Below are 25,943 nucleotides of genomic sequence, written 5' to 3'. Positions count from 1 at the left end.
TTCCACTAAAAGATATGACCTCACCCACCTTGTCTCTCAGGAATAAACAGTGACCGCCACACTGACACACACAGAGCATGCAGAAATGGCCTGGAGCCCAGCCTCTTCCTAGTCCAGGGCGCCAGCTGCTTCAGGGGAAATGGTGAATCCTGCTTTATGTTCCCTTAGCCAGCTCTGCAGCCCCCTGCTATTCCAGCCTGGGGCTCCCCACCCCAGGTCTGCCAACACCCCTCATCCCTGACCTCCAGCCCTCTCTGCTATTCCTGCCTGAGGTCTCTTTGGGGCGGCTAATCCAACACGTGTTACCCAAACACTGACTGTCACTTCAGCTGCACAGGATTCTTGCTCCCTGGAGGTGAATGGCTGCTACGTTAGTGCTCTGCACCCAAGCGTCCAGGATGGGGTGGGATGTTGACCCAGATATCTAAATGGAAACATACATGGAGCCTGACTTTCAATTCATGGGCTGTTGGCCTAGTGGGCTTATCAGGGTAGGAAGTTTGGTTTGGTTCCCAACCCCCCAAAGAAATGCTGCAGCGACTTGGCAGGTTCCTGAGGGCACTCGTTCAAGAGCTGCTCTTCAGCCCTGCGTTTTCCCTCCAGTGACTCCTGTAGGTGAGAAATGACTGCACCGGATGGCGGCTGGGCTGGGCTCCCAGCACAGGGTGAGGTCGTGCTGCCCAGCCAGCCTGACTCGCCCAATGCTTCCTGGCCTCCCAAACCCAGAGCCCCTCTGCTGACTTCAACATGGGCTCCTTCTAGGCCTGGAGCCAGTAGCACCACTCTGTTGGAGCACAGCCCGCTGGCACTTGAGGACTCTGCCAGGCGGGCTGTGGAGAAGAGCTGTACTTCCCTCTAGTGATTGCCAGGCAGAAATGCCTCAGGAAATTATACCCAGGGCATAGGGCAGGCAGTGTTTCAGGGCTGGGACCTAGTTAATTACCCTTCTAATGCAACAGCAGGCTTGCAGCCTCACCCCATCTCACCCCCACCCAGAGCTGGGACAGCACCCCCAGCAGCACACACACAGGACAGCAGGGCAAAAAGCTGAAACCCAGTAGAGTCACTTCAGGGCCAGCTCTACTGTTTTCGCCGCCCCAAGCAGTGCGCCGAATTGGCGCCGCGGATGGCAGGGGGCAGTCCATACGCCATTAGAGCAGCACATACATTTCCGCTGCAGCGGCAATTCAGCGGCAGCTTCTGTCTTCAGCCAGAAGCTGCGCTGCTGTGGACAGCTGAACATAGAAGCTGCCGCCGAATTGCCGCCACTGTGGAAACGTGCGTGCCGCCCTAACGGTGCACGGACTGCCCCTGTGGTCCATGGTGGCAATTTAGCATACTGCTTGGGGGCAAAAACACAAGGACTGCTGCCCCTTGCAGATTGCCACCCCAAGCACCAGCTGAGTCACTTCACCCCCAGAAATGCCAGCTGTGGCCCTAGTCCCCACCAATAGAGTCCTCTTGGGCAGATGCTGGGTTTCCCCTCAGCAGCTGTGGCCAGGGCTTGGGGATTCCTTCCAGCCCAGCCCTGCCTGTTGGTCCACAGAACTTCCCAGGGAGAACAAGGCTGCCCCCCACATTTGTGGGCAGGGGGAGGGAAGGCTAATGGCCTGTTAGGCCTCAACTCCCTTCTGTTATTCCCACAGACAGCACTGCCCCTCTGCATGTGCCCAGAAGGTAGCTGTAATCCCATGCACCCTGGAAAGCAGAATCCCATTCCAACTTGGGCTCCATTCAGCCTTTCCTTGACACAGCTACATGTCTCATCCCTGCGGGAGCTGGGCCCTGGCATAGACTGGCCGCCTCACTCAGAACACTTTACCACTTGCCCCATCCTCTGCCTCAAACCCTGGTTCAGCCTCCACCGTAGTTTAGCAGAGATGGGGGTGTGGCGCTTTCTGACAGCACCCACTATGCTGTGGCACGCTGGGCAGGGAGGGAGCATTGCCATCACCCTACTGCCCAAGGGCTAATTCCCAGGCTCTATCCCCAGACACTGTTGGAGAGGGACAGACCCTTTGCTCTGCTCTAGTGCATATGGGGGCTACTCCCCTACTTGGCCTAGCAGCCCAGGCTGTGCACAGGGGCTGGCTTTAGATCCATGTCCCTGCGAGAGTTTTATGCCACCAATCACGCACTGCAGAGGTGGTGTTTGTACAGATCTCTATTTATTATCCAGACTACATGGTGAGCAGGGGCTGGGGAGGCAGCTCTGCCAGCCGAGCAGAAGTGGTTATTTCCACAGCCATATCCTCCAGAAATGCATAGGCAAGGGGTGGGGTGGAGGGCCAAGTGCTAGTGCCGCTGCCCACACCCCTGCCTCAGGGCAGGGGCTTTGGACCGAGCCCAGGCTAGGACCACCCCACTGCAGCAGCAGCACAGAGGCCATGAAATGAGGGAGCAAGAAAGGAACTCACCCCTGGGGGGAGGGAATCACACACTCTTCCTGTCGAGACACCAGGGAGGTGGTACAGGGGAGAGAAAACCCTAAACTTCTCTCTAGGGCAGATAGAGGGTGTGCTGCCCCTTCCAAAACAGCAGGTGGAAGAGTAACATTCATCACAAACTTCTTGCACTCAGGAACCCTGGGGTGAAGAGACTGCGGGCTTGTCTACACAACCACTTTTGTCGCTGTAACTTACGTCACTCATGGGTGTGAAGAAAAAACACCCCCGCACAACATAAGTTACACCAGCAGAAGTGCTGGTGTGCACTGCGCTATGTTGGCAAAAGAGCTTCTCCTGCTGCCACAGCTACCTCAGCTCGTGAGGGTGGTTTTATGATGCTTACGGGAGAGCATTCTCCTGTCAGCACGGAGTGGCTACACAAGAGATCTTACAGCGGTGCTGCTGTAAGCTCTCTAGTGTAGACATGGGCTAAGGCTCAGAGCGGCCGAAGAGACACACCCAAGGCCACACGAGTCAGTGACAGGTGGGGCTAGGGCCCAAGACTCCTGACCCACAAGGAGGTTTTATACTTTGGTCATGGCCATTTTTAGGAGGTGTTCAGGCAGTATGGTGATAAGCATGTAAGTGCTTAGAACAGCTCAGCAGCCAGGAGTCCTGACTCCCTGCTCCTTCCTCCAACCCTAAATCAGACTCCACTCCCAGAGCCAGGGACAGGATCCAGAAGTCCCACTGCCTGGTTCTGAGCCACTAGATCTTTCCCCTCCTCTCAAGTGCCTCTGCTTGGTTTTAACCAGAGGCAAAACCCACCCTGGCTGCATCTCAGCCCCTGAGCTCACTGCCCAGCCCCTAGCAAAGATGCAGGGTCATGATTCCCAGTGCGGAGTCCTGGTGGGATTCACTCACAAAATCAAACTGGCACCAATGGCCAGCATGGGCCAGAGCAGTCCCCCAGGAAGTGACACAGATCCCACCCACCTCCCCACCCCCTTGGGGGGCCAGGTCCTCTGCACCCTGCAGTCAAGTTCCATCCCTTACTGGCACCCTGCTACATGCAGCTAGAGTTGCTGGTCTGAAGACCATGTGCAATGACTTGACATGCAGCATACCCCCATGTGCCCTCCCCAACCTCCTCCTATTGCGGGGTACAAGCCATGCCCACAATTGGGAATGAGCTAGAGAGGCTTGGCCATTGGGACTGTTACAAGCTGGGTGAAACCTTTGTTGTGTGTTGAGTTAAAGCTTCTAACTGATGTGTGAATAAGTCCCTCGTTTAAGTCCATCACAAGAGACAGCTAAGGGGTCACACCTGAAACAAAACCTAATAGTCTGCCCAGAAACTAGCACCTGGTGGGCAGAAGGTACGACTGGGTATGGTCAGCAGGTGTGCGTGTGTGTATATGGGGGAATAACACAAACTGTGTGGCAGACTGAATGAGAGACACAGGTGGAAGGAAAAGCACGGTGGCTGACCCCGGAAGAAACCTGGGGAGAGGTTTTTGGGTCCGGGGTGCAGGTGAAAAGACAAATCTTGGTGCTGTGAACCAAAGAAACTGGTTCATGCTGTATGATTCCCTCTGCCTTCACAGATACAGGACTTTGTACATTCTTTGCAAATAAACAAAACTGCATCAAAGAGAGATCGGCCTAGCGCCAATTTTTCCTCCCAGCTGGAACACCCACAGGGCCCCAAACTGACTAGCTGCTTGGGTTGAAAAGGGGCAACACGACGCTGGAGTGTGTCCTGCTGGGAGATGGGCTCAGGTCCATGGGCTCAGTGTGGGATGGGGAGGGAGAGGGACAAAGAGGCAAGGAGCGGGGGTGATGATGGACATTTCATGTCTGTAAATCTGAGGGACAGGCACTGTGGGGTGTCCCAGCCCATCGGGGTGTTTCAGCCGGCACGGGTCCATCTCTGCTCCTAGCCACACATTGTCAGCAGCAACCACTGTGGGGAGAGGAAAGAGTGAATGGCCTGGTGGAGAAAGGGAGCCACAAACTGCTGCCCCACCAGGCTGCAACAGAGGGGGATCCAAAGCCTGGGCTTCCACCTGGACTGAGCCACCAATAGGGGGACAGTGAACGAACTGGGGCTAGGATTGGAGGGGCAGGGGCTATAGTAATGATCCTCCCCCAGCCCACTAGCTTGGTCCACAACTCAGTTGGAGTTAAAGCCTTCGTTGTTCTGTTTCAGGGGATCAGATGGGCACCAGGGCTGGGCACATCCCACGCTGCAGGGGATGGGAGTGGTGAGGAAACCAGGCCCTAAGCAGTATCTGTTCCTATTGGGGATTTCACTGAGCTAGGAATGCTGCCCAGCAGCCAGTGCAGCTGCAGAGAGCTGGCTGAGGGAGGATGTGGAGGGGAGGGGTCTGCCATCCCCCTCCCCACCATTTTTTGGGTTAGGACTCTCTTTCCCTTCCCTACCCCAGGAGTCTGGAGGGCTCCCCCTTCTCTAATTGAGATCCCCCTTACACCCCAGGATCCACCCAGCTTCCGCAGCTCCACTGGAGAGCTCCCTTTGCCCTCTGGCTGCTCAGGGCTTGCTCTCACCTGGGTCAGGTTCATCACTGCTGTGCCGGTGCCTTCGGAGTCCATGCTGCGGAAGAATCCTGCAGGGGGCAGAAGGAGTGAGAGCTGCTCAGGGGGCAGCTGGCACAAGCTTTTCCTTTTCCCTCTCAGCCATGAATCCTCCCCTGAATGCCCAGCCCCTGGGTTAGCAGCTGTACAGCCACACCATGTGGGGTGGGAGCCACTGATTATGGGCAATTCCAGTATGTCACAGCTGCACCTCAATATGGACAGCTAGGCCACACTTGATACCAGCCCAGCTCTGCAAGCTGAGCAGGGTCAGACTGAATCAGGAATTGGATAGGAGATCTCCCTGAAAACCCAGGGCGCACTTTGTGACAAAGTATGAATATTTTTATGAGTCTTGTTTATGCCTCAGTTTCCCCTTTATGCTGCATTGTAACCCAGTGGGTGGAAAAGGACTCTCAGAGCAGGCTAAGGGCAGGTCTACACTTAAAACGCTGCATCGGCACAGCTGTAGCACTTAAGTGAAGGGCACTAGTTCCCAGGTCAATGGAGCATCTGAGAAGACAGCAGCAAATCTACTCACCAGGACACTGACACCTAACAGCCAACCACCCAGAGAGAGGGAGGAAGTGTATTGCCCCCCATAACAAAGAAGTGGAAAGGTGGGAGGATAAGAGTTGGCTGCTGGAAGGAGTCAGAGCTCTAACCTGGACAGAGCTTGAACAAAGGGGTTCACTCCAGCTTGGCTGGGCTAACCAGAATGGACTATGCTTTAACCTTCAGCTCTCCAGCCTACCCCCAGGACTTCCTCTGCTGTGCTCCAGTGGACTAATAAACCTGACTGTTTTGACCATGCTGTCTGTGTGTCCAAGTCTGTGGCAGGAGTCTATCTCTGCTGGACCTGCTGAACAGAGATCACTGGGTGAAGCAGGAGGGCTGAAGACCCAGAGGTCCAGTCTAAGGAGGGAGTGAGGCCCCGTGGCTTCCCCGGGGAGGAAGAGTGAGACCTCTGGGAGGCCTGGCACACTGAAGGGGCTCCTCCTACAGACTGTTCCAAAGTTGGTGGTGTAGCACCAATCCTGCGGATCCGTGACAGCAAGTCAATCCTAACGCCCAGTAGCATCCTCAGTGGGGCTTTGCTGCTGGGGGTGATGTCAGTGACACAGTAGGGGGCACTCTCCCTTCTGACTCCATCAGCCCCACTAGGGGAAATGCTATCTTTCAGATAAACAACAAGGAGTCCTGTGGCCCTTAAAGACTAACAGATTTATTTGGGCATAAGCTTTCGTGGGTAAAAACCCACTTCTTCAGATGGAAAAAGTGAGGTTTTTTACTCACAAAAGCTTATGCCCAAATAAACCTGTTAGTCTTCAAGGTGCCACCGGACTCCTTGTTGTTTTTGTTGATATACAGACTAACACGGCTACCCCCTGATACTTCTGTTTCAGGTGAAGCTTAAAATCAAGGTTTTCTTCCAGGCTCCAGTAGGAACAGGGGTGTTAACCCATCCCCAACCCAGGCAATGCCACTTGGCTTCCCTGATCTCCTGCCAGTTTTGGTTGCAGGAGAGATTTCCTCTGGACCTCCTGCCTGGAAGTTGCGGGTGCTGCTGTGCCCTACAGATGGCACTTACTGAACATGGCCTCCAGCTTGACCAGGCAGCAGACGAAGTTATCAAAGTCCACGCCCAGGTCTGCATCGGCATAGCGTGCCACCACCACCTGGTGCAGCTTGTTATTCAGCTTGAAGCCTGGAGGGCAGAGATGGGGGAAGCCGTTAGTCCCGAGGGGAGCGTGGGATGGGCTACAGAAAGAGGGGGCCACACTCCTTGGGTTTCAGTGCCAGCTGGGAGGTGGAAACAGAATTCAGCCCGTCCTGCAATAAGGGGCCAATCGGCTAGGGGACACTAGCCCTCTGCTTACAGCTCACTCCCCCAATCCATAGCTGGGACACGCAGCCTGCTCGGTCCCCTGGATTCCCCTCTGCCAGGAAGCCAGCCCCACAATGGAGTGGCGAGAGGTCAGGCCCGCCCTGCCTGGAGCCCAGACTCATCTAGTATCAAGGCACTCAGACTAGCACTACTGTGACCACAGGATTACGGACAGTACGGACAGTGCAGAGCAGTCAGCAGACCCCAGGCACTGGGTGCAGGGAAGCCAGGACAGATCTCAGGTGTGACCCTAATACAATGGCTGGCGGACTCTGAGCTGATGGCACCAGGAGGGTATCAGGCTTGATCCAGCTGCCAGGTACTTTCATGCAGGGTCCAAGCTCAACATATTCCCCTATCCCAGCCCAGGGACCTTCCCTCATGCCCTCCTGATTTACCAGCTGATTCCAGAGCCATGCGCATCTCATAGGAGCTCATGGTCCCTGACGAGTCCACGTCATGGTTGCGGAAGATTGTCTGCAATGACACAATGTGGGAGTAAAGACCAGGCTGGCCCGCACCCCATACCCTAGCACGGAGGAATGTCTCTCGCTCCAGCGCTCCACAAGCCAGCACCTTACCAGCCAGCTCCGGATCTTGTTCCACAGGATCTGGAATTCCACAAGGCCAAGGCGGGCGCTGCCATCTTTCTGGGGAGCAGAGTCAAGGAGAAAGTGACCAGCCAAGGGTGTGTAACCCTGAGTGCAGGGAGGGGCAGGAAGAGGTTGGGAAGGGAAAGGACCTGGCCACTTGTGTTCATTCAAGATCCCAGGGTACTTGTGGCAAGAACAGTGCTTTTAGCCAGGCCATATTCTAATCTGCTCAGTTCCATTTGGCCCCTCTCCCTTCCCTGTTGCATGAACTAGGCACAGGATCCCCTCACGCTGCTGTGCTGTGCAGCAGTTAAACAGCTGTTGTGCCCCACCCCAGAGGTGGCTGCATGTCTATGGCACTGTGTACATAAAATTTGTGACGGGGCTCGGGGATCAGAGTGGCTCTAAGAGCTGGACTGGCATGTGCTCCCATCCATCTCTGGGTGCTGTGGAAGGTGGGCTGCGGTGGTGGTGAATTCTTGCTCCTCAGTGATTGTGACTCCCTGGCACTGCCCTAGTGGCTCTCAGTGTGAGCTGGGAGCACAGACCAGTTGCTGATTCCCCACTCCATCCCCAGCAATTGGACAGAACAATGGGGGAGGCGGATGCTGCTCCACTGAAGGAGTTTGGGTGAGAACCTGGTATACCCTCACTGAGTCCCACTTGGGGCCAGGGATCTCCCTGTGTCTGCCCCCAGCCCAGAGATGGAGCAGGTCACTGCTGGGCAGCAAAGGGTCCCAGGCGTGGTGCATGAGAGTGTACTGATAGAGGGAACTGAGCAGTGGGGCACTTCCTATCAAAAAGGGGAAGGCAGAAGAGAAACTAAAGGTGTGGCCAGGCTCTGGGCTGGAGCAGGCACAGCTCCCTGGGCAGCGGGCATGGAGAGGAAATGAAAGCTTGTTCTAGAAAGCCTGCTGCTCCAGCCTGCACCATGGCCAGCGGGCCAGGTCAGAGGCACTGGAGCAAGGGTCCACGGTGCTGCTACTGCCAGAATCTAACCTCCCAGCAAGAAATGAGCCTGGGCGAGGATACAGAGTAGACATCTGGGGAGACATGCTGGGCTGGGCCTCTATTGAAACTACCTGGGTTGGGAGTCAGAGACCCAAACCAAACCCACCCCCCATCCCAGCTCAGGAAAAGGGGTCTCTGCCAGAAGGGTGGGTCCCCACGGGAGAGGCTCCCCCTCTCCCCAGCACACAGCGGGATACGTCCATCAGGTTGATCATGTTGCGGCAGGACTCCATGCTGAACCCATCTGTCTTCAGGTCTTTGTCTGGGGGTGGGGGAAGGAAACACTGTTATTGGGAGAATGAGTCACAGAGCAGGGGAGCGAGCGAGCAAGAGTGGCAAGGATGGGGGAGAGACCAGGGGCAGCACTTACGTCTGGTGACGACTCTGTTCAGAATAGTCCTGAGCTCAAAGACGCTGATTTCCATGTCCTGGCGAGAGGGCAAAGGATTAGCGACGCCTCATCTGCTCCACTCAGCTGGGCACCTCCCCCAGACTCGTTCACAAGACACCAGGGTGGTGGGTCTCCTTAGTGCCAGGCGTGGTTCAGACAGCACCTGGACCCCTTTCTGACCCCGTCAAATCACCCCCCAAGCAGGGATTTTCTCCCTCCCCCCAAGTGCTGTGTGATGACCCATGTCTGCTCTCTGCTGTCGGTGAAGGAGACCTGCTGGTTAGCAGCACCTCACTTGCGGCCAGGACCCTCCACATCTGCTCCACTGAGGTACGAAACAGGAGCAGGAAAAGACTTAGGAGCATTGGTAAAGCAGGACTTCCCCACCCACAGCCTGCGGGGTCTCCATGGGGGAGAGGGCAGGGTCTTGCCCTCTAATGAAGTGAGGCATAAACGCTCAGGCCCAGTACTTATGGAGCCAGGTCGTGCCCGACACCCAGAGGGAGGAAGGGGCTGAGTCATTGAGTGACGAAGCCCCCAGCTGGGTACAGAGCATCCCAGCCTTGCCGCAGTGAGGGTCATCTCCCTTACAGCTCTGAGACTGATGTCCACACCCCTGCTGCGGAGCTTGGGGGCTGTTCAGGGCAGGGAGCGTCTCAGCTGTGCGTGCTCAGTGCCCAGCACAACAGGGCCTGATCCTGAAAGGGATACAAACAACAGCCCCTCCCTCATTTCTGATTCACAGAATGCTTCCAACCTGCTGCTAGCACAAAGGGCCCCGGGGAGGGGGAGGGGGCATTAACAGAGCCCAGAGCTGCAGCACCCACCTCTCCTGCAAGCTGCTGGAACATATTCCTGAAAGAGCTGTCCACATCGTCCTCCGAGAGCTCTTCCTGGGGTGACACAAACCAGGGGCAGGTTATCAAACAAGCTCTGGACTCTCTCCTCCCACTAAAGCTGAGCTGCCATCACATCTAGGCTGCTACTGAAAAGAGCCAACAGGGGGAGCTCTCTGCACCCCTCCTCCAGCTGCCCTTCAGCTCCCCACCAGTTCTCTACCATCATCTGCCCTCCGCCCCTCAGCCCAGTCTGTCCTCTGGCCGAGGGGCCATTTCAAACCAGCATTGGGCACATGAATGCAGCCAGCCCCCAGCTGGAGCTCTCTTCCCCCATACCCCACTGTGCTGCCCTGCACCCCCACTGGCTTGGGTTTGGTGGCCTCTTACCTCATCCGGCAGATCCGCGGTGATCTCCTCATCTAGCTCCCTGGGGAGACAAGAGGGAGACCCAGTGAGTGAGGGGGCAGCATGCCAGCTGGGAGAGGAGTGGGGTCCCGATAGGCGTGGTGGGCTGTGGGGGTGGGGAGCATGGTGTACCCCCTAGCGTGGCTAGATCAGACAGGTCAGCAGGTTTGGGGAGAGAAACCCGAGCTCTGAGATCCCTGGGGAGAGGGGCCCCAGGAACATGACCTGGGGACCCTGTCCTACCCCTGATCTGGGGGGAACCAGACACCCCGGGGATACAAAGCACAGAGACACATGGCAACACAGACATGGAATGATGGGCAGGGAAGAGTCAGGCCTCTTCCCTGCAGCTTTGTGGGGCTCCGATCCCAATGCTCAAACCTGGGGAGGGGACTGCCCTCTCCCACGTCAGTATGTTCTGAAGACGCCTCCCACTCAGCCAGATCTGCCTAGGGAACACCACAGCCATACCAGGCCTGAGCTGGGCTATCATGTCCCCAGAGCCTGATCTGAAACTCAGCCGCTTATCTCACATGTAGACTCACTCTGTATCCGACTGCTTCTCAGTGAAGACGCGCAGGACAAAGTCGGCCTCCTTGTGTGGCTCGAAGGTGGAGGGCACAATGAGGTACTCGCCCGGGGGCAGCTGGATCTTGTTGCTCACCTCCCGGAGGTTGATGAAGGTCTCTGAGCGTGCCCGGGACTGGTTCCGCAGGAAGAACTCCTTCTTCAGGTGCACGTTCTGGAGGCCCTTGGCCTGGGGACCAGACACACTCATGGGTAACAGCCCAGCTACCGGCAGGGAAGGAGCTGCCCAGGGCCCCGGACACGTTAGAATACCAACACAGCTGCAGATTCAGGGCTCTGGGGTGGAGGGCACCCATCAAACCTACCCACCCCGGACAGACCATCTCCAGGAAGTTGTTAGACTAGCCCAGCCCAGCTAATCCAGTGTCTGGTCTCTCAACACTGACCAATGCTGCAGCTTCTGGAGGCAAGAAGATAGCCCCTGCCCCATGCACACACTGCAGTGTGCGATTACTCCAGGGCAGGGTTGGCCAACCAGAGCCTGAGAAGGAGCCAGAATTTGTTGCCAAAGGGCCACAGTAACACGTCAGCAGCCCCCCAGCAGCTCCCTCCACCTGCTCCCAGCATCTCCCACCCACTAGCAACCCCACGGATCAGCGCCTTCCCCTCCCTCCCTGCATTCCCTATCAGCTGTTTTGTGGCAAGCAGGAGGCTATGGGGGGCAGGGGAGGAGCAAAGGCATTGCAGGCTCGGGGAGGAAACAGGAAGGGGTGGAGTTGGGGCAGGGCCTGTGGCAGAGCCAGAGGTTGAACAGTGAGCAGCCCCTGGTACATTGGAAAGTTGGTGCCTGTAGCTCCAGCCCTTGAGTTGGTGCCTATGAAAGGAGCCGCATACTAACTTCTGAAGAGCTGCATGTGGCTCCGGAGCCACAGGTTGGCCACGCTTGCTCCAGGGAGTGGGGATCTTCCTGCCCCCCAACCTGAGCACGCTGAGCCCATGACACCAGCCAGGCCAAGCATCAGCCAGCTCCTCCTGGCATTCCCTTGCCAAGCACACTTTGCATGCTTTCTACTGCCAGCCCAGGGAAGGCTTGGCCAGGGGTCACCCTAGCAGGCTGATGGAACTGATGAAAGGCTGAGGCAGGAATCCCCAGGGCTGATGGACCTCAGGAATTCAGGCTCTGAATTAACTCCTTCCTGCCAGCCCTACCACTCCTCTTCTCACACCTTACAGCAGTGGGGATTGGCAGCTCAGGACGTACCTCCTCTGGGACCTGTGGAAGGGAGAAGAAAGAGATCAGGACCTGTGTGTGGGGAGCGGAGGCCCTGCCCACTGCCTCTTGAGCTCAGTGCTGTATGGGGGGCGAGTGGGGAAAGTCACCCCACTAACAGGGCTTGTGGGATCCCTCTGGAGCTCAGCAGTGCTGCCCCCATGTGGGTTAGGATGGGGGACTCCGCACCCCTAAGGGGTGCTGAGCAACACCCAGGGGCTACCTCGTAGACGGCAAAGCCGATGGTGTGCATGTCTCCCCCTATCTTCCGCTCCTTCCGCCGGTGCTTCTGCATCAAGGCCACCAGGAAGCTGCAGGCCACCTCATCGTCCTCAGGGTCGTCGTCCTCCTCCAGGAGTTTGATCTTGAACTGTGGGTTAATCCAGAATGTGGCTGCAGGAAAGAGGAGGTGGAATAATGGATCAGGTGAGCAGGCCCCAGAGCCTCCTCCCCCACCGCACCCACTTCCCCATAGCGAATGCTATGCAAGGAGTAGGCTCCTGCATCCCGCCCGGTGTCTCTGATCACCAGCCACTTCCTCCTCATTGCAGGGCTCAGATGTGCTGGGCTACAGTTTGTTCCTCGCCCAGCGGCTCCCCTCTTCCAGAACAGGGACAGGCCCCACAACCCCCACCCCACGGCAGACTCGCTCATAGAGCATCACTGTGCTCCCTGATGAAAACTGGAGTCTTTGGGTATGTCTACACTGCAACGTAAGCCCAGGGTTAGTAGAACTTGGGTTCATGAACGTAGGGCTTAAGTGTCTACACTCATTTGTAACCCCAGGTTAGGAACTGTTGAACCCTAGGTCCCTTAAGGAACAGGCTGGTGGTGGGTGGTACCTGCGTGGTTCCTGCAGCCCCCTGCTGTGCTGCCTCTGCGCCAGGAACCTTCAAACAGAGTTGTGTGCCACTTGCTCACGCTGTCCTTGTCTAGGGCATCAGGGGTCAGATTACAGATCTCTAACCTGGAGAACTCCCTCATGAAGTCCTTGAAAGCCATCCTGAACATGGGGGAGGGGAGGCAGAGAAAAGACTGAGACTCCACACAACTTGGATCTCTCCACCAGGGGGTTTCTTCAACGGTGCTGGAGAGGCTTGGGGGTGGTGCAGGGGAGACAGACGGGCTCCTGGTCTCCCATCCAGGGGGCCCTCACCTTCCTGGCTCTAACCCCTTCCCTGTGCCCCACTGCTCAGGAGCTCTCAGACAAGGGAGAGGTACAAGAGTCACACTCAGGGGGTCCCATCCAGCTCACCCCCTACTGCTGTCTGAGCCAACAATGCTTGGGGCCAGCAAAGGCTATTCCCTCACATTCCTGTCCCAGTCCTATTTGCTATCGCCACCCCAACAAGTCTGAGTGCAGAGGGGACTCATCTGGGTTCACTGGCAGCAGCCTGGAATAAGTGTCCCTCCTGCTGGCCCAAGCTCCACGCAGCCCAGCTGGGGTCCTTCATATCATCAGCCTGGCTGAGTTCCACCCTGAGGACAGGTTCCCTTAGCAGAGCTGCGTGCAGTGAAGCCCTCTGCTAATCCCCCAGCTCTATTTCCATCTTTGGGGCAACAAACCCCACCGGACTCCCTTGCCCTAACTCTGGGCCAAGAAGCAGGCGCTCTCAATGGCGTGCTGGGGAAGGTGAGGGGCACAGCAGGACCACCATGGCAACAGCCTGCAACTGGAACAGAGGTGACAGGATGTGGCGTGCGGACGTGCCACGACAGGTCCTGCTTGCATGCCTGGAGGGCTAGCCAGCTCCGTAGCGTCTGGCTGGAAGGAAGGGCTGCAGAAGTGCAGAGTTATTAACTGGGGAGATGGAGACACTTTCCTAGGCTTCTGATTTGGTAGGAATTCAGTCAATTAGGACAAAGAATGTGATCCCCCAAGGATCAGAATCTTATGGCCCCATCCCACATCTGGAACAGGTGCAGGCTGCCCTGTCTCTTGGGTGCTGGAGAATGGCACCATCTCTCTCTGCTGATACTCACCAGAACTCACCATCCTCCATTTTCAGCTGCAGCTCCTCCCTCTGTGTGGGGTCCACGTTGTTCCACTCGGAGGACCTGGGATGGCAGGAGAGAGGCAGTGAGACAGGGGACACTAATACTGAACTGTGCCACCCTCCCTGATACGCCCCAGTGCCAGACACTTCACAGCTCACCTTGGAGCTGCACCTTTATCTGCCACATGTGTGCGAGCTCTCTCTTAGCAGTGCCATGCAAACAGCACCCGGACCACACACAACAAGACTTCCCTCCCTGCAGGACCACACAATGCTGGCATGGCACCCGTCTCTCACCCACCCGTCACACCAGGCTCCAGTCCACTCCACCTGACCCCAGGGGTTCCTGATGCGGATGAGCTGTTCCTGGCGACCCCGGTATTCTACCTGGCAAAATTCAGAGGTAGAGGTTAAATTGATGTCACAGGCTGAGCCATGTAATTTCTCTTGGTCCCAGGCAGCCACTCACCTCAGTGAAGCCTGTGACAGAGTAGGCATGCCCCTTCACCAGCTTCTTGAAGGTCACTGCTTCCATATCAAAGGCACTTGTGATCTGAGGGGAGAGGACAAGGAATTGGTGCATTTCCCCTGGCCCACAGCCAGCACCTCTTCCTCTAGCTAAGGAGACACTGACGTGCTGCCTGCTCACAGAGAGCCCCCATCCCAAGCTGCTCCAGCCCTGGGGAGGGACCGGGCACTATCAACCAAAGGATCAGGGCTGGTGACGTGGGCCAATCTATTCAACTCCACCCAACAGCCAGCAACCTAGCCCCTGCTTGTGCCCCGAGTGCCTGCCTGGCAAACACCTGAACTCAGTGCTGTATAAAAGTCCAAACCAAAGCCCTGAATACCCTGACTTGTCTGGCGATGCTGTCCATGGAGACTACAAGTCCCAGCATGCCTTGTTCCAGCAGCCCAGCCATTCACCTCAAGGTGGAGCGCACTGCATGCTGGGAGCTATAGTCTCCATATGAAAAGAGCAAGTTGCAGTCACTCTCCCTAAATGTGGTACTGGACTGGACAGAAATTGCTCCCCCTCACTGCAGCAGCTGCAACGAGGGCTCTGCTGGAGTGATAGCTGCAATAAAACACATTGGGAGGGGCTGAGGGGGCAGGGGGCGATGAATGGATACTGCCCACTTTGGGGCTGCCTGTACAAGAGGGATAGCGCAGTGGTTTGAGCATTGGCTTGCTAAACGCAGGATTGTGAATTCAATCCTTGAGAGGGCAACTTAGGGATCTGGGGCAAAATCAGTACTTGTTCCTGCTAGTGAAGGCAGGGGGCTGGACTCGATGACCTTTTGGGGTCCCTTCCACTGGCAGCTAATGCTGAAGCCCCCACCCGCTGGCTTCTCTCCTCAGAGGGTTGGATTGACCTGCCCCTGCAGTTGTTTGGGAGATTTTGGTTTTATGGCCCCCAACATGCTCCCTTGGAAAGGGCAGATCAGTGGGTGCTGATTCAAAATTTCACCACAAGGGGGCACATGCTTGTTCCAAAACCCTCCAGTGGGACAGAGCGGCATGAATGATCTCTCTGCACCCACAGGCCTTCCCTGCCAGCAAGACTGGCCCCATACAGATGCCTACAGAGACTGTGAACCAGCTCTGCTCCCCAGCCCCCACTGCTGGGGCTCATCAGGGGGGCATGCTGTCCTTATGTGGGGGAGATCGAGGTGGCGCACCCCTCAAGCTACAGCCAGCCCTGCTGGGGTGACACTAGCTGGGGGTTACCTTCTCTAGCAAGGGGCTTGTGACACAGTTAAGGAGGATTTTACATCTTCTCCCTTGGCAATTGGGCATGGAGGGGGATGCAGGGAGCAATCTGGCCTCAGAGCCTGAGGTGGAAGGAGGAGGAGGGGCCCCAACCACCCCACAGCCCCTTAGGGAAGAGGGGCACCCCTTACATCAATGGAGCAGCCAAGCAGGGATCCTCTATCGAGCGCCTTGCTGATGATCCTGGATAGGTTGCGGGGCGGCCGCTTGAGGTCGTACATTTCCGACACGCCCCCAGTGAAGTCCTCAAAGCCCTCTGTGGTGCTGCCCCCTGACAAGGCCTCATAGGAGCCGTTCAGCCTGCACACCAGACAGATCCAGCGGATGAGCGGGACGCCAGAGCAGACAGCACTGGGACTCACCAGCTGCTCCCCAAATCAGAGGAGCAAGCTCACTGGAGGAGACACCCCTAGGATGGGATCCCCAGAAATGTGCTCCCTGCTCAGCCCCTCGCCCTCTCTGATCCCACTGGCCCCAGGCCCAGCAGGCTGGCACTCACTTGGCATATGCCTTCTCTAGCAGGGCACTCCAGAACTCGGAACACTCTGCCGAGTGCACAAACACCAGCTCCCCGTCTTTGGTCGGTAACCGGTCATCAACCACCACGTCCACCCACTCGCCGAACTGCCAGATCTGAGGAGGGAGGAGAACCTGGGGTGAGTGGGGCAAGACCAGGCTCCCCTGGACAGGGACAGCTGCAGAGCTTGGGGCAGAGAGGGGCCATGATAGAGCCCAGGAGTTACTCAGTGTAGACGGTCTTAGGCCAGGGCTATGGGGGAGGCCTGGATTCCACTCCGAGGCCTGGGCCCTCAGCGAGCTGGACCTTTCTCGAGGGGCTCTGCAGCACCTGCGATGGAATGGGGAGCTGCCCTGGGCCTTACCTGGAAGTGGAAGATTCCAGCATAGTCCTCCTGGAAGCTCTGTCCATGGGGCACCACGCGATGCAGGAGATCCTCATTGAGGGTGAGGGAGCCAATGGCAGCCAACAGCCAGCAGTCACCTGGAGAGCAGGGAGATGGGATCAGCCACCAGACCTGCCCCCAGCCTCTCCCTCCCTACAGCTTCCCTGCTGAGTCACTGGGACCAGAGATTGTGTCCCTCCCTACTCTACCGCACCCCCCTCCCTCCCTGTGCAGCGCCACATGGGATCCTCCAGCCTGCTGCCCATTATGATACAAGAGCCAGTTGCATCCCCGGGGCCCACAGAACCCAGGCACTGAAGGAGTTAACAGGGGTGGGTTGGGGGAGTCCCAGCAACTTCCTCCCAGGGGTGCTGGGCAGGGAGACCCAGGATGCTTCACCCCCACAACACCCCTAGTTAGCCCTGCGGAAGCAGAAGGATGTGCCCCCTCCCCACCAGCACCCTCCATCCTCCCAAGTGCTCTGCAGGAAGGACCCAGGGCCCGGTGAGGAGGCAGTGACTGAGGGGGATGGAAACACAGAACCACCCAGACCCCAGGCTTTGGGCACTGTGCCCAGGGGTTCACACTCCTCCCCAGAGCATCCGGGAATAATGGGGGAGGGCAAGAACTGCTGGGAGGCCAGCCAGCTTGTGCCTCACCCCCAGGTGCTCCTGTCAGTCAGAAGGGAACAAGCCAGGCTGCCCTGCTGCAGGCAGGAACCATGCAGTGAGTGACAAGTGGCTGAGGGCGGAGACGCCTGGGTGCTAAGGGAGACAGTTAGGATTACCACCTCTGAAATGCCAAAACACTGGCATCCCCTCCACCACAAGGCAAGCCCAACCCTCAACCACAAGGCAATTCTGCAACCCCCGGACCCCTTTATAGTATCTAGAGAGAGAACACATCTAGATAAGATTGATAACGTCACTGATAACAAAGGCATTTGTTTTATCAGCACATTTTGCCAGTCAGTCTGTCTCATTTAGCCAGTTGTCACTGAATGTGCAGTTTCTGATGCAAGCTTTTACTCCCTGGGGTGTAGTAGGACCACTCACACCATCACCCTGATCTTCCATTATTTAACATGCCTCGCATGTCTCCTCACTCTCGTGTGACTCAAACCCTCTCTCTCACACACGCACACACAGTATATGTGCGTGGTGGGCAGACAGCTGGTGTATTGTCAACTGTTTTCATCTGTTATTGCTTGAACTGCAGAAGTGGGAACACTGTAGCATCTTTAGCTGGACACAGACACTTTTAACAGTAGATAGCCCAGTGGGTTGGGAGAATAATGCAAAACTTTAGACCCATGTAAATAAAAACAAAAAACAAAAACCTAGCAGGTTAAATTATTTTTCTGGTAACTGGCAAATCCAGCAGGGAAATGGCACAGGCTGGCAGGGGTCGGGGAGCAGCAGAGAGTGGGCACAGGCTGGCAGGGGTGGGGATGCAGAGAGTGCGCCCAGGAGGCAGAACAGGGAAGCTCCCAGCAGAAGAACCAGGCCTGGACTCAGGGGCCCCTGGACTGGATTTGGGGTGTGTGTGTGTGCATCCTGGACTACACTTGGGGGCAGGGCCTGGTTTTGATATCTCCTTGGGAATTCTAAATATAGTCATGGCACCAACTCACACACCATCACCACAGCAACCCTCAAGCCACAGGCTGCCCTCCCCTTGTGACTCAGCTCCCTAGGAGCTTCCTGCCTGGGCATGGCCAGGCCCAGAACACCCACTCCATTCACGCCTGTCCTGGAGGTACAGTGATGCCATGGGGACACCAGAGAGTGGCCCAGCCCGAACCCCGCTGTGCCAGTGCCCCCCAGTCCTGGCCACCAACTCCCCCTGCTCTTCCAGTCTTGGGGCCCCACCCTCAGCTCCCCCAATGCCCCTCATTCCTGACCCACAGCCCTCCCCATCGGACCATTCCAGTCTTGGCCCATCCACCCAGCTCTGCTTATGCCTCTTGATCCTGGCCTGCAGCCTCCCACTTCTACTCTGGCCCCGGCTCTCTCCTGGACAGAGTCTCATGTACTAACTGCAATTTGGGGCCCAGTTTTGGCTGCTGTAAGGGAGTTAGGGATCCTGCCTCTCTTCCCAGAGACTGTGCCCAGCCTGGCTTTGTGGCTCCCCATGCAGGTTCACGCTGCTGTGCCCATGGCAGTTCCGACTTTCCCAGAGCCCCCAAGGGGTTCTACAAACTAGACACAGTAATCACTTCCCCAGACATTGAAATGCAGCCATCTCCGGGGTGGAACATAGCAGCTGTTTAACACACATCAGCACACAGTATTTTAGGAGACCCTGCTCTCGAGATCCACATGTTCAAACCATATCTAAATCCTGCCACTTCTTCCTATGCAGCATCTTAAAAATCTGGCTATGCTATCAAAATCATCATCATCATCTCTCATCATCAGTTCTCCTTGATGAATGCTTGGAAGCGTCCAAGTTCACAGGGGTGTTGTAGGTCTGGGGTGTATTTACAGGAGCATTGTACGGCAGACACCAGGAGGTAACTGTCCAGCTCTGCTCAGGTACCGGTGAGTTTCAAGCTGGAGTACTGCATCCAATTCTGGGTGCCACACTTTAGGAAAGAGGTTGATAAATTGGAGAGAGGCCAGAGGAGAGCAACAAACATGATGAGTGGTCTAGCAAATATGATACATGAGGAAAGGTTAAAAAAATGGGGGGGAGGGTGAGGGGTTTAATCTTGAGAAAAGAAGATTGAGTGGGGACCTGATAACAGTCTTCAAATACCTGAAGGGCTGTTGTACAGAGGACAGTGACCAACTGTTCTCCATGTTTTCTCAGGGTAGAACAAGAAGTAATTGGCTTAATCTGCAGCCAGGGAGATCTGGGTTAGCCATCAGGAAAGCTTTCGAATTGTAAGGCTAGCTCAGCACTGGACTAGATTACCTAGGGAGGCTGTGGAATCATTGGAGGTTTTTTAAGAACAGGTTAGATTAACACCTGTCAGGGACAGTCTAGGTTTCCTTGATCCTGCCTCAGCACAGGGGGCTGGACTAGATGAACTCTCAGGGTCCCTTCCAGCCCTACATGTCTATGATTCCGTATCATCTTGCTCCCCTTGAGCCTATTCAAAATGCTGCTGCTAAAGTTACCTTGTCAGCTAAGCTCACTCTGTGTCACCTTTGTCTTTGGGTCCCTCCACTGCCTTGCCCCCTTCTCCCATGGGCCCTAGGTTTGTACAATTTTTGGTGGTGCCTAGAATGGGTCCAAGCAGAGCCACTCCATCCATAAGACGGACTGAGGCAACCGCCCCAGGCCCCGCGCTTTGAGGGGGATGCGGAGTCCAGGGTGGCCTGGCAGGTTAGTGGGGGGCCTGGCGCTCGCAGCAGCGAATGGCCCAGCCCCAGCTCCATCCCCTCCCATGAATGATGCCAGAAGCTGGTGGAGCAGGGCAGGCTGGGGTCGGGTCACTCATTGCTCCTGGCTCCAGGCCCCCCTCTAACCCCCCAGGCCACCCTGGACCCTGTGTCCCCCTGAAGTGCAGGGCCCCCCAAAGCATGGTAAGCTCAAACATTGGTGAGGTTGGGCCCACATTCCTAAATATTGGTGGAGCATGGGCACCACGGGCACATATAACTCGCCACCTATCAAGGCATCAAACACAAGCTATTGGTTTTTATCACAGCTCAGCCCCACCTATCTAACAACTGTAATATATTATCCAGACATCTAACCCTGTCAGCCTTTGCTGATCACTGACCACCTTTGCGCTTTCTCTCTTGCCCCCCTCATGCCTGGAAGGCGCTCCTTGTGAAAATCAGCAGAGCCACTGCAGTCCTTCCAATTCACCTCCACCACGCTGCCCACAAAATATTACGCAAGTGAGCGGCCACCTCAGGCACAGCACTGTTACTTTGCCCTATGCCACGTTCATTTAATGTTGTCTCTCATCACATGCCAAGACTGAAAGCTCTCTGGAGCAGGAACTGGCTTATTACGGACATGTATGCACAGTGCCTGGCACAATGGGGCCTGGGTTCCTGACTGGGACATCCAGGGACTACTGTAACCAACAGTCAGTCACACATAGTAGTGGTGAAGGGGTTGCGAGCCCCTGCCCTTTCCATAGCGCTAAGCAGGAGGGAAGTCCTGCTTAGATCCTGGCAAGATGTGAAGGAGATCCCAGGATGGAACCAGAGCTGCAGGGCTTGGCGGGATTATGGTGGAAGAACAGAAGTAATAGCAGAGTTGGTTCAGCTGGGGCACTGGGGTCAATCCCCCAACTCCTGGAGAGAATGCTGGGAAACTGATCCTTACAAAACCCTAGCCCCTGCCACCAGGATCTCCTCTTTGCACTTGAGAGGGCCCCCCAATTTCAATCCGTTCAAACACTTCTCACACAAACACCTCCTCCCAACCCTGTATCGAACCCCAGGTGCTGCTGTGCAGGGACTGGATGGACACAGGGCTGCCCAAAGGATTCAGGAGGCCTGGGGCAAAGTCAAGGAGCTGTGGCGCTTGTACTCACCCGGCGATGGTCCAGGTCTTCGGCGGCATTTCAGCGGCAGGGGGGCCCTTCAGTTGCTCCGTGTCTTTGGCAGCACTGAAGGGCCCCCCACCGCCAAAGACCCAGACCACCGCTGGGCCAGGGCTCATGGGGCCCCTGTGGAGACTGGGGCAAATTGTCCCACTTCCCCCCCCCAGGCGGCCCTGGATGGACAGTACTTACCCAAAGCCCCCTGGCAGATGTCTGTCCTTGTGGCACCTCCAACAATAAACTGAGGGTCCCCCACGATTTCCTGCAGAGGAGCAGAGAACTCAAATACGGGTGCAAGCTTTCAGCAGGATCTGCACTCGGATCTCTCCTCAGCAGGTATCAGCTGGGCTCTGGTTCAGGGGGCGGGGGTGACCACATGGCAATGTCTGACAGCACCCTCAGGGGAGAGAGGTGCCAACTGCCACCAGCAGTGGGCAAGGGCCTTGACTGTAACCACTCCAAAGGGATCAGTGGGGAAACATTTTGAGACTTTCTGCTGCAGAGCCACAGGCCCCAAACCTCATTAGTGGCAATGGTATGAGGGCTTACGCACACTGAGGGCCCCCAGTCACTGAAGGAAACATGCTCACACCCCTGCGCAGGTCCAATTCCATCCAGAAAGGGCAGGGGTGAGATAGAGACCAACCCCACATTTCAACGCCCAGATCTAACCAAGGGAAAAGGAACTCACTACAGAAGGCAACCGGGTCTGAGGGTGCAACAGACTGAACTCCTTTGGCACCCCTGGCTCCGGTACCTGTGGAGAAGGAGGGTGTCTGAAGGAGATGGGGCCTGGGGCAGGCAGAGGGGTTTGGAGTGCTTGGCAGATTGGGGACCAGGGTTCAGGGCAGGTAAAGGGATCCAGCGTGTAAGGGACAGGGCCACAGCCTGGGTCACCATGGCAGAGCAGCTCTCACAGTGCAGGGCCTCCTGGCCAAGTGGATCCAGATGGATGTTGCAGGCCACACAGAGGAGAGAGCCAGGCACTTACCGAAGGGCGCTTCCAGCGCACCCCCTGGGTCTTGCCAGAATTTGGCCCCAGCTCCTTGAAGCCGAGGGCGGAGGGGACAGCTGGGAACTGGGGGTCCTCGAAGAGAGTGCCGCTCTCCAGGCACGCCTGCTTCAGGGTGCTGTAGTCCTGGTTCAGATACTTGACAGCATTGTTGTGCTCACCCACCCCCTCCGCTCGCAGCCGGTCTCTCTGCAGCCGGGAGGCAATTCCCCCAAAGGGCATCATGGTGCAGCTGTCCAGGCACAGGCAGCGCTAGCGTCAGCACCTCCCCCTGTGATGAAAAAGGCACCAGGAAATGAGATGTGGCACAGCAGTGTGAAAGAGGCTGGGGGTGGGGGAAAGAGAAGATTCAGGGATGGCTGAGGACAGGACTCCCCCATGGGAACAGTTTGCAAGAGGAATCTGGGCTAGGCAGAGAAGAGACAAGTCAGAGGCGAGGGGCAAGGACAGAGCTGTGTGTGGGGAGCTCAGGGCTGGGATAGCAGGGGGGCTGCAGGTCAGGGGTGAGGGGCACTGGCAGAGCTGTGTGTGGGGAGCCCAGGGCTGGGGTAGCTGGGGGGGCTGCGGGTTAGAACTGAGGGGCACTGGCAGAGCTGTGTGTGGGGAGCCCAGGGCTGGGATAGCAGGGGCTGAAGGTCAGGGATATGGGGCACTGGCAGAGCTGTGTGTAATAGAGATGCAATGGTGGAGCCTTTTGGAGAAGCTTGCACAGTACCTGACTGCTGTATGCTGGACTCTGACTATTACTTTCAGCCATCACGTTAACAGGCTAAAAGTTCGTCCCACCCAGAAACCATCTTCCTTTTGAAAGACTGTTATGAGGGAGCCCAGAAACCAAATGACTGTGCATGGCAGGCCAGTTGGCAGCACAAGAAGGACCCCTGGGGTGGCCTCCCACAGTCAGGGGCCATTCCCACACCCCATTCCATAGCACAGACACTGTCGCTTCTGTGTAGAACTGGGCCACGGCCTCCAGCCTGACAGGCCGCATTTCTATCCACAATGGTGTTCAGCCGAACAGAGCTCCCTGGACTCCAGCTGGGAGCAGATTGGGGAGGGGGGTGGCTCTGCTGCTGAAACTCTGCACAGAGCTACAAACAGCGATTTGAGACTTGCCTGGAAAGGGGCCAAGCACGCAGGAATCCTGGACGCCTCAGCCCCCATCCCCCCCACCAAAGGCAACGTGCCCACTGTTCATCACTGCCCACCAGGACTTCAGAGCAATGAACTTTTCACTCCAGCGCTCTGTTCTTGCTGCTTACAGCCCCTCCTGTGTGATCAGGCTGCAACTGGAATAGATTGGAGACCTGCCAGACCCAGCACTCCTGCCCCACTCCCCATAATGCCTCTTGGGGGTGGCTGGGACTGGAGATGCTGGGACTCTCCTAGACCACTGGTTTTTGAAGTTTGGGTTGCGACCCTGTACCAGGTTGTGGAATGCGAGGCACTGGGTTGCCTTGCTCAGCACCCAGGGACCCTGGCAGCCGGTCAGTAAAAACTACTAATAAAACTAGAAGTCCCTACCCGGAAGTGGCCAGGAGCAGGTCCAGCTCGTAGGCAGGGGGGTCATGGGGCTCCGTGCGCTGCCCTTGCCCTGAGCACCAGCTCCACACTCCCATTGGCCGGGGAGATGGGGGGGGGGTGCCCAGGCACCTCTGCCTAGGAGCCGGACCTGGGGTGCAGCATGGTTCATGGTGCCAGGACAGGTAGGAAGCCTGCCTCTGCATGCCAGCTGTGCTGTTGACCAGGAGCCACTGGAGGTAAGCCCATGCCCCAATCCCCTCCCTCAGCCCTGAGCCCCCCTGAAACCCAGAGCCCCTTCCAGCATTTCAACCCCCTTATCCCCAGCCCCACTCCAGAACCTGCACCCTCAGCCCAGAGCCCTGATCCCCTCCTGCATCCCAGCCCTGAGCCCCCCAAACCCAGAGCGCCCTCCTGCACCCCAAATCCCTCATCCCCAGCTCAGACCCCCTCATACACCCCAATCCCCTGCCCCAGCCCTAAGCCCCCTCCCATACGCCAAATCCCTCATCCCCAGCTCCACTGGGTCACGGGCATCAACAGTCTTCAACTGGGTTGTCAGAAAAAAAGTTTGAAAACCACTGTCCTAGACCCACTTCTAGCTATCCCTGCTGGTTGGTGGGGGAGAAGGTGTTGGCGATATTGTTCTGAGACAAACCACGGATGTGTGTGTGTGTGGGGGGAAATTGGCCACAGTGGGAAAGTGGGAACTCCTCAGGGGGAAAGGGAGGGGGTTGGAAGTGGGTGCTCCTCTGGCTCCCCCCTCGCAGGGATGGGCCCTGCAGCACTGCAGATTTTGCCTGCATCAGTCCCTTCCTTCTGGAGATGTCCTTGGCAGAGTGTGCACTGAGTCAGCACATTCAGAGGGCCCATTAGCAAGTGGCGAGATCTCTGCAAGGCTGTAGGCGAGAGCCAGCAATGCTCAGTGGGCTAGAGCAGTGGTTCTCTCTCAACCAACCCCGAGGGAGGGTACAGGACAGGTTTAAGGGGGTAGCAAGTGCAAGGCAGGTGTTAGCGGGTTGCAAGCTGGGCAATTGCCCAGGGTCCCACACCACAGGGGGCCACGTGAAGCTAAATTATATGCTTCATCCCTGGGTGGCAGGACTCGGACTTCAGACTCCTGGAGGGGTTACAGTAGCCTGGAAAGGTTGACAAGAGGGAGGAGAAGGGGCAGCCCTCCTCCAGCAGGAGAGAGTGACTCAAACCCAGCCCAGAGCTGACAGGATGCATGATTCTGGGAAAGAGACCTGTGCCTGCTGATAGTGGGGGAAGGGGGCCACAACCCCAGAACAGCTTGAGTCATGCCCCCCAGGCAGCCCCTTCCCCCTGAAAAGCAATGGACCCCCTTCCTGGAAAGTAGTGGCCCCTCCCTGCAACTCCCAGATATTCCTCCTGTCTCTGCCTCTCCCTGCCTTGTGCAGCTCATAGGCTTGCATGGAGAGGGCCTGGCCACACCATGTGACCGAGAAATCTGGGGGGGCATGTGACCCTGCATGCCCCCCCCATGCATTACCTCTGCTGGGAAAGTACCATCTGCTCCAGGAGAGCCTCTCCCACTAAGAAGTGCTACTCAGAAACCAAGTGACCAGGCGGGGGCCAGTTGGCCATGCAGAAAGGATCCTTGGGGTGGCCTCCCACAGTCTGGGGCCATTCCCACACCCCATTCCATAGCACAGACACTGTCGCTTCTGTGTAGAACTGGGCCGTGGCATCCAGCCTGACAGGCCATATTTCCATTCATAATGGTGTTCAGGAGGGAAAGGCGCATACGTGTGCAGGGGGACTTCAAAGCGCCCAGCCGTCAGTGCCTGCTGGAGACTGGATGCCAGACCAGCAGGACCACAGCTCTGTCCTGCTCAGAGTGTATGCAACTAACCAATTCCCACTAGTGCTGGGGACACAGCTGGCCCTCCCCCCACCAGTCACCAGCTTCCCATCCCAGAATATGGGGGTGGGCCCCACAGTCAATCAAGCTTGGATCACCTGGGCCAAACCCCAGTCTCCCTTACTGTGACTGGGATCCATCGCCCTCTTGCGTGAACGACTGATGGGCGGAGGTGGGGAGCCCACCACAAACAGGGTAAAGGCCTGCAAAGTCCCTGCTTCTGAATGATTTAATCAGCACCTGGGGCCTGCGGGTTTATGGGCCTGGGCTCCCCAGAGCGCCAGGGTCCAGTGCGCTGTGCCACCCCACACAGCAAAGTCAGCTCTGACCCACCTCACTGCTGCTCCAGTGCCCAGACATGGGGGCACTACTGAGGCGAGGCGGTGGACACTGGCTGCCACAACTGAGGCCTCGCTTTGAGGACTGGCACTAG

General features: G+C 56.9%; 2 protein-coding genes across 3 annotated transcripts in view; one reads left to right on the top strand and one right to left on the bottom strand.

The window, feature by feature from the left end:
• Positions 1-19,321, top strand: part of NFKBIE (NFKB inhibitor epsilon) — a 216,876-nt gene extending 197,555 nt beyond the window's left edge. The window contains exon 7 of the transcript XR_012655598.1: positions 19,309-19,321. The gene's annotated coding sequence lies outside the window, so the exon portion shown is untranslated. The remainder of the gene's footprint in view (positions 1-19,308) is intronic.
• The window catches only part of CAPN11 (calpain 11), a 31,530-nt gene continuing 7,736 nt past the window's right edge, over positions 2,150-25,943 (bottom strand). For both annotated transcript variants that reach the window (XM_032770443.2, XM_032770444.2), the window contains exons 2-22: positions 22,084-22,375; positions 21,285-21,354; positions 16,562-16,680; positions 16,180-16,313; positions 15,812-15,980; positions 14,377-14,460; positions 14,209-14,294; positions 13,894-13,968; positions 12,753-12,913; positions 12,134-12,303; positions 11,902-11,913; positions 10,658-10,869; positions 10,095-10,134; positions 9,696-9,761; positions 8,848-8,905; positions 8,675-8,739; positions 7,455-7,523; positions 7,272-7,350; positions 6,577-6,693; positions 4,959-5,017; positions 2,150-4,353 (exon numbers count right to left, since the gene is read on the bottom strand). In XM_032770443.2, the coding sequence (XP_032626334.1) occupies positions 4,327-4,353; positions 4,959-5,017; positions 6,577-6,693; positions 7,272-7,350; positions 7,455-7,523; positions 8,675-8,739; positions 8,848-8,905; positions 9,696-9,761; positions 10,095-10,134; positions 10,658-10,869; positions 11,902-11,913; positions 12,134-12,303; positions 12,753-12,913; positions 13,894-13,968; positions 14,209-14,294; positions 14,377-14,460; positions 15,812-15,980; positions 16,180-16,313; positions 16,562-16,680; positions 21,285-21,354; positions 22,084-22,329 (2,118 nt within the window). In that variant the 5' untranslated portion in view covers positions 22,330-22,375 and the 3' untranslated portion in view covers positions 2,150-4,326. The remainder of the gene's footprint in view (positions 4,354-4,958; positions 5,018-6,576; positions 6,694-7,271; positions 7,351-7,454; positions 7,524-8,674; positions 8,740-8,847; positions 8,906-9,695; positions 9,762-10,094; positions 10,135-10,657; positions 10,870-11,901; positions 11,914-12,133; positions 12,304-12,752; positions 12,914-13,893; positions 13,969-14,208; positions 14,295-14,376; positions 14,461-15,811; positions 15,981-16,179; positions 16,314-16,561; positions 16,681-21,284; positions 21,355-22,083; positions 22,376-25,943) is intronic.

This window comes from Chelonoidis abingdonii, chromosome 3 (assembly GCF_003597395.2).
Source record: "Chelonoidis abingdonii isolate Lonesome George chromosome 3, CheloAbing_2.0, whole genome shotgun sequence".
Taxonomy (NCBI): Eukaryota; Metazoa; Chordata; order Testudines; family Testudinidae; genus Chelonoidis; species Chelonoidis abingdonii.
Note: the sequence above shows the minus strand (reverse complement) of the source record. Positions and strands in the feature narration are given on the sequence as shown.